The following is a 7,614-nucleotide window of genomic DNA, read 5'->3' as shown; positions in this document are numbered from 1 at the left end:
ACCATTTTCATTTACATAGTGCTCTGTGAACACAAATTAGTTAGCATAAATCAGTTAAATGACGAAAAAATAGGTGTCTATTTACTTGTGACCACTCAGTGTATACTTTGTTGTGACAGTTGTAAAAGCTTACAGTAAATATGTTTTCTACTATTTCTATCAGCAACTATAAATCACATAAAATATTTGTACGTAGTTAGTACACTTAGTTACCTGCATGCCACATAAACGAACACCTAGAGTTGCTGATGTACTGGCTGCACATTTGGCCATCTGACGGCAGCGTTTATCATCAGGCGCATCATCTCCATGTTGACGTGTACCCATTTTCAAATCGAGGATACAGGGACGACAAAAGTGGGATGCAACATTTTCCAGCAACAAAAAATCTGATAGTTCATAAGGACTAATAATAGTTTAGAAATAATAATATAAAAACAACAACAACAAGATATTGCGAAATGAAATATTGGAATACCATGAATAACAAACATTCGAGTTTGTGCTTCAAGTGGAACAACTGTCATATGAGCATAGTGTTGGGTACGTAATATACTTGGGCATGACTGTTGCCCACTCATCTGATATTTAGTCTTAAACGCTTAGGGCTTCTAGCCTACAAGTATGTTTATTCGACGATGTCACCAGGAGTGAAACGTGAAAGAGAAATGACTTCTATTAGTTTCATCACAAAATAGAAAGTTTAAATACTGAAACATGGCAAAAATGGATTAAAAATATGATACATTTTTCAAGTTCATTTTTATATATTCTACGTTAGTACCATTACAGTTGACAACAATTTTTCATAATAAATATACGTTTTTTGACCGACACATGTACGTAGGATTCTCTCCTTATTCGGGGGCTAAATACGTTATATTAAAACGATATGGAATATGTTAATTAGCAAGACGCATGTAAATCACAACCGATATAGATCTGTGATAGAAAAGTATCTATCAGAAATGTAGTTTGACATTGTTTGGCGTGTGGTAGGTAGTGTGATTTCAGCGAATATTGATCGCTTTTGAGGAGGGTACATGACAGCTCTTTCCAACGCAAAATATTCATATACACACAGATCATAAAGATATATTCCAAGAGGGTGATACTCTTGTACTTAATGGTATTGGTTAACAAAGGAATATGGTTCAACTTAGTACACCAGGACCATCCAGAAAGAGATCTGCAACAAGTCGTACCCTACCCGTAGTAAGTAAAGTGCGGTGTTTTGTAACAGGTAAAACTAATGAACACAAATATCAGTAGCAAAAGCTGCCCATATATTCCAGACAACAGTACTCAACATAATCAAGAAGGATCTCCATCTGTAAAAGTGAAATATTCGTCATACCGTTCCATACCTCAAGCAACTTGTATTCATGCTATTCCGTACGAAGAAATACATGTTAACAAGCCAATTGTAGCAACTATGAATTTCTGTGAGAGTGGACTGTTAAAACAAGTGTTGGTCTTCGTACAATAGACGGATTATGGAAAGCACGAAGAATGATGTATGTGCTTTAAACATGACAGTCTTACGACTGACTCTTTTGCAATGGAAACTGTACTGCAGGGCTGTTGTCAAGATGTACGGTCGTATGAAAGAGCATTACTAGACGTGGCGACATGGACTGTAACAACTTGGTAAGGCTCCAAAATCGTTTTTGATAAAACGTACTCAACAATCTTTAGACCATTATTCTTTGGACTTTTCGAGAACAAAATATGTAAAACACACATTCGTAGCAACCATAGGTTATTTATGAGCCTCAGATGCATAACACATATAGAGACTTGTAAACTGATTATTTTTTATTGTTAGTATGTGCTAAAAAGAAAAACCCATTTAGCTACAGTTCTGTACCTTTTTGTTACATAGACATATAGATAAGAAATTCCTACTTGTTGGTAATATGAAATACCTTCAAAATGAAATAAAAGAAATAATCATCGAATATTAGTTTACCTCAGAAAAAAAAATCCTTGATACAAAAATCTAATATTGCAATTTAAACCTTAGTTAAGGAAACTGGAGTTCATAGCTGAAAATACTAAAAGAAATTAGGATTTATTTCCATAGTCAACTGTTTCAGTGCTTTTCATTTTGTTTTGATACCACAACAATGATATCAAGTCTTAATAATTTACTTTTGTTTAAACAACAAAGTCAGAAACCTCTAGAATTCAGCCTTTGTCGTCCCTGATGTTTTAACGTTTGCCAGACAGAAAGCAGACAACCAGCAGCATCAGCCGCTATAAGGGCTTTGTCCTAACCTATGAACTAAATAACGGTATTTTTATAACATGCCCACAGCTGAAAATGTGGAGCATGTTTAGCATCATTGCGTCTCAATTTGAATACTTAGGTACGAAGCCCAACACGTTAACCATTAGGCCACGCCCGACCAAGGAAAACGATAACAAATCACTTGCAATAAGTTACAGTGTAATGTAAGTGCAATATATATGTATAAAACGTTAAAGTTATTCAGTATAATACTTATTGGGGAAACAATCATTAATAGTAGCACATGTTTGTTTAGCTCCAAGCGGAAATTAATTTATTTAGAAGATAAGTGAAAACATGAGGCATAACCGAACTTTCATCTATGCAGATAAAAGGAAATCGAAAGGAAATTTTTTAGATTGTTGAGCGTAAAATCTAATCATTACAATTCCTATCCTAATCCTGAATAAATTAACGATAGCCGACAAAGCTCAACACTGTAGTCTATTATAATATCGGTATTTGAATAATATGTAACTTTCATGTAATTAATTAATTATTTCATAATGTTCAGCGTATACGGATTGTAAAAAAGAAAAAAGTAACACTTCGAAACCACAGTTCTTACCTGGTCATGATGTGTCACTCTAATGTGACCTGATCTGTTTTCATCATTAATTTTATCCAGGCTATTAAAATAGAATATTTCATATAACAAAGAAAGAGCACGTTAATATGTTATTGATGGATTGTATAATAATTCTCAAGAAAAAAGGATACAACTATAATTGGAGGAGGTGTGTTTATTCTCCACTAGAAACTGAGATACTGGATCATTGAGAAGAATCATTTCATCCTTGTAACTATGAACTTGAACTCTGTATTCGTGAATATAAAAAGACGAAAAATCAAACACAAAGAATAAAACATTTAAAAGATTTCATCGTGAACTTTTAAACATAATAAGTTAAAACCAATGTCTATATGTAAACTGCCACCTTCTTCAGTCCTGAGAAAGTCTATATGTGATGGTAGGGGCTAGGATTCATCCCAGGGTCTTTTTGTTGAAAACCACTACCGTCTTCAGAGAAATCCTGAGAACGCCTATATCTGATTATAGGGGCTAGGATTCAGCCCGAGGTCTTCTTGTTTTGAACTGCTACTATCTTCAGAGAAATTCTGAGAACTTCTAAATCTGATGGTAGGGGTAGAATTCAGCCCGTGGTCTTCTTTTTGTAAACTGCTACCGTCTTCAGAGAAGTTCTGAGAATGTCTATATGTGATGGTAGGAGCCAGGATTCATTCCAGGGTCTTCTTTTTTAAACTGCTACCGTCTTCAACAAAGTTCTGAGAACGTCTATATCTGATGGTAGGGGTCAAGATTCAGCCCATGGTCGTCTTGTTGAGAACCACTACCGTCTTCAGAAAAATCCTGAGAACGTCTATATATGATGGTAGGGGCTAAGATTCAGTCCGGGGTCTTCTTTTTGTAAACTGCTACTGTCTTCAGGAAAGTCCCGAGAAAGACTATATGTAGTTTTGCGCAAACCCCACCCCACCTAGTGTCTCATAAGAAAGTCTGAAAGCTTATAACACTAAAAACTGTGTTTCTATACTCGTGTTTGGCACAGCATGGATAACCCATTGTTTAACTTTGTGCCTAAGAATAAACAAACAAACAATGCACTAACCGTCCCTAATTCTGAGCTGATAGACTATAAGAAAGGCAGGCAGTCAAATTGCACTCACCGCCAATTCATGGGCTACTCTTGTCTGATCGAATAGTGGATTATTATTATTATTTTCTTTTTACAGGAAAGGAAAAAGAATGATGGACCCATAAATTCGTAGTCGTGCACGCAAACCACTTGGTCACGCTCGATCTTGGTACTAACAGAATCTAGCATTTAACTGAAGTAAAAATAAAAATAACTAACCTATATTGTTGGTCAGTCCCATAGTGCCACCTTTCTATATCGTCATGGTTTTGATCTTGTTTTTGATTGTTTTCGTTGGAACAAGCCACACTGTTCTTCTGAATAGGTTGGAGGAATTCGGGATTCTTATTCACACGTCGAACCTGTATGACACCTATATTTTGGAAAAAAAAAAAAAGTTGTGAAACTCTCAAAAACCGCATGATACTTTTCAATGTCTTGAAAGAAACCTTACACGTAAGGTCAAAATTTTCAAAATAATACAAATCCTAAATAATTTTTAAAATGAAAAATTGCAACAGTAAACTTACAATAAGGAAAACAAACAACAGCAATGAATAAATATTCTCCAGTCTTTTTGTTATCATAATGAAAATAGTTATTTATTGAAGCAATACGATGTCTCTTTCTTAAAACGGACTACTGATGTTTTAGGTATTGTACTTACGATGTTTCAATAGCAAGTTTTAATAGTTTGTGTAAAGTTGTCGTCTTCATGCCTTGTCATGAAACCTTATCATTTTTTAATTTGTTTCTTTTGTGATCAAGCGCAAAGCTAAACAATAGGCTATCTTTCGTTGTTACCATCACGAGTATGGAACCCCGAGTTTTAGCAATATAAGCCCTCAAGTTAACCGCTCAGCCACAAAGGGGAAGGGGTAGTTTTGTTTAGAATACGAGGGTTTGACCACACACTGTAGGAACTCAATGTTGGGACAAAGTACAAAAACAAACGAAAAATATGAATCAACGAGTATCCTTGGGTGAATCACATTTCGATAGCCCACAGTTTATATAGAATTTATATTAATTTGGTGTATTTAACTATGTTTATAATGGTCCTCTAAAGATAACTTTCATTTCAATTGACGCTAAACTGATAAAAATGACAATATTTATCAGAATTATTGAGTTAAAGAGAATGAGCACAAAACGTATAAAAGATAAAGATAATTGAAAAATCACTCAATCTCCTACTACAATTTCTTCATCAAGTTAAAAGCTAAGAACTAATCAGATTTTGACCCGAGTGGGTGGGTTTTTGTTCGAAATGTGGTTCGGTCAACTATGATGTGCTCTATCAGTTTAGTTCTGGATTAGGATTAAACATTGAAACGATATTTCAACAAATTTGAAAAAAACAACAACAGAAACTCCAACTAAGATTTTAATTCAGAGTGTAAATCGATATCACATTGACATACATTATGTTGATACTGATAATCGAATTACAATCATTACACCAAAGAAAGTTTGACTCACCTTTGTAATCAGGAACGAAACGTTTCATCCCCCTTGGTACGTTCTGGTAGAAGTGAAGTTCCCTCTGTATAAGAGGTTTACAAAGAGTGTCTCGCTCCAGTAGTAACATCTGTGTGTGACCACCCACTTGATGACTGAAGGGGTACATCACTTTGATTGATGGAGACTTTCGCACGGCTCCTGACCCTTTGGGCGATGACTTTGAATTGCAAAGATCATTCATTCCTGCTTTTCTTCTTCTATGTTGTTCAGTGTGCACCATATCCTCTCCTGTACTACTATTCTCTGGTGTTATCTATTTGGTGCTGTTTTTAGGTAAAAAAAAAAAAAATCTGGAGTCCTGACAAAAAAAAATATATTGGTCCCGGTGGTAAAAACACCAGTAACAAAGCAAAGTGGGAAAAAACGGCATAGGTTTACCCCTTTTCCAATAACAAGAATAAAGCATGTTCACAGATTTTTTTGAATTTTTTTTTCATTATTGCTTGTGTCATTTTTATCTTTGTCACTATTACCGGACGTTAAAAGTCTGACAACGATTTAATGGATCTGAAAAAAATTACGTGTGATTAGTTAATTTCAAATAAATTCATATATATTTGATTTATCAAATTTAGATTAATAGAACAATAAGCAAATATAATTCATTGTACTGTTTTTGGTTTTTAAATGAAACACATGACTTAAAATTAGCAAACATTATAGATATATAATGTTAATGACATAGTAAGCATGGTAAGAGTCAGATAACGAAGTATACTGGGTTCTTTTAGCAACAGGCCAATGCAAAAGAAATTCTAATAATTAATTAATTTCTTTAACACTTCTGATGCAGATGGAAAAGTCGTCGTAAAATCGGAGAATGAAATCAGATAAAACCTCGCTCGCGGCTTTTAGATCATTTGTTAAATAATTTACTGGATTATTTATTATTCTCCTCGTTGAGCTGAACCTAATAGCTCCGCAGTAGCCTAGCGGTATGTCTGCGGACTTACAACGCTAGAAACTGGGTTTCGATACCCGTGGTGGGCAGAGCACAAATAGCCCATTGTGTAGTTTTGTGTTTAATTACGAACAAACAGTTCTGAAGCTAATAACGCCACCTGCATAATTTGAACAGATGTATCTTGAATTATGTTTATATGGCATAGAGATGTTGGACGTAATGAGTCCACGATACGCTGAGATTATATGTAGAGATTTGAACACTATTTAATAAACAGATTTATCTTGTTTAGGGAGTATTTCACTCATTTAACTTCGTAATATACTACACAGTGTAACAGAATGTTAACAGACAAAAATAGAATAAATTAAACTCAATAGTGATTGAATAATTATATATATATATATTGCTGTATGTTAATTCTTGCCTGTACTATTATGTAGGGATCATGCAAATGCCATTCCTTCTACCTTGTTTGCGTTGTTTTTGAAGAATTTATATTACCAATCCTTACATTTACTTTTTTAAATGCAGTGTTTCAATAGACATAGGAATAGATGGAAGGCAGCTAGTCATCACCACCCACCGCCAACTCTTGGGCTACTCTCTTACCAGCAAATAGTAGGATTGACTGTCACATTATAACGCCCCCCACTGCTGAAAGAGCGAGTATATTTGGTGGGACGGAGATTCGAACCCGCGACCTTCGGATTGTGAGTGGAGCTCCTTAACCACCTGTAATAACCGGGCCTGTAATAACGCAACCTCTTGATTTCACCTTATAATAAACACACCAGAGCAGCTATTATAACAAGTAGATGAATAAATATGCAGCACATCTAGAAATTAGAAAGAGTAAAAACAAAATCATAGTTAATATTTTCCTATGTTTTCGCTGTATTAAAACAAACAATAATAAGAAGCTAATGTATAATTCAAACATACAGTAAATATAGACATATCTAGTTGTAGTAGAAAGTAGTAAATACCGATGTGGAAAAAAAATGTAATTTTCAAGATATTTAAACTGACATCTGAGATGGTAGAATATACATACCCAACCGGTAACCAGCTGACTGGCATCATGCCCTGTTTGTGAGTTCTAATTAACTAACGCCTAGCAATGTAACAACACCTTATAAATCGTTATTACAAAACAGGTATAAAGTGTAGAGTTTGAAATTTAATTCTACGATGAAAAAAGTCATTAGTGAAAAAGAGATTTAAATACCCAA

At 34.6% G+C, this 7,614-nt stretch overlaps 1 protein-coding gene across 1 annotated transcript in view; it reads right to left on the bottom strand.

Moving 5' to 3' along the window:
* Positions 1–5,710, bottom strand: part of LOC106465718 (inositol hexakisphosphate kinase 3-like) — a 7,726-nt gene extending 2,016 nt beyond the window's left edge. The window contains exons 1-4 of the mRNA XM_022394183.1: positions 5,434–5,710; positions 4,171–4,324; positions 3,014–3,111; positions 214–389 (exon numbers count right to left, since the gene is read on the bottom strand). Of these exons, the coding sequence (XP_022249891.1) occupies positions 214–389; positions 3,014–3,111; positions 4,171–4,324; positions 5,434–5,695 (690 nt within the window). The 5' untranslated portion in view covers positions 5,696–5,710. The remainder of the gene's footprint in view (positions 1–213; positions 390–3,013; positions 3,112–4,170; positions 4,325–5,433) is intronic.
* Between the last annotated feature and the right edge of the window lie 1,904 nt (positions 5,711–7,614).

The sequence above is a fragment of the Limulus polyphemus genome, unplaced genomic scaffold (genome assembly GCF_000517525.1).
Source record: "Limulus polyphemus unplaced genomic scaffold, Limulus_polyphemus-2.1.2 Scaffold70, whole genome shotgun sequence".
Classification (NCBI taxonomy): domain Eukaryota; kingdom Metazoa; phylum Arthropoda; class Merostomata; order Xiphosura; family Limulidae; genus Limulus; species Limulus polyphemus.
This window is presented reverse-complemented; position numbering and strand designations above follow the sequence as displayed.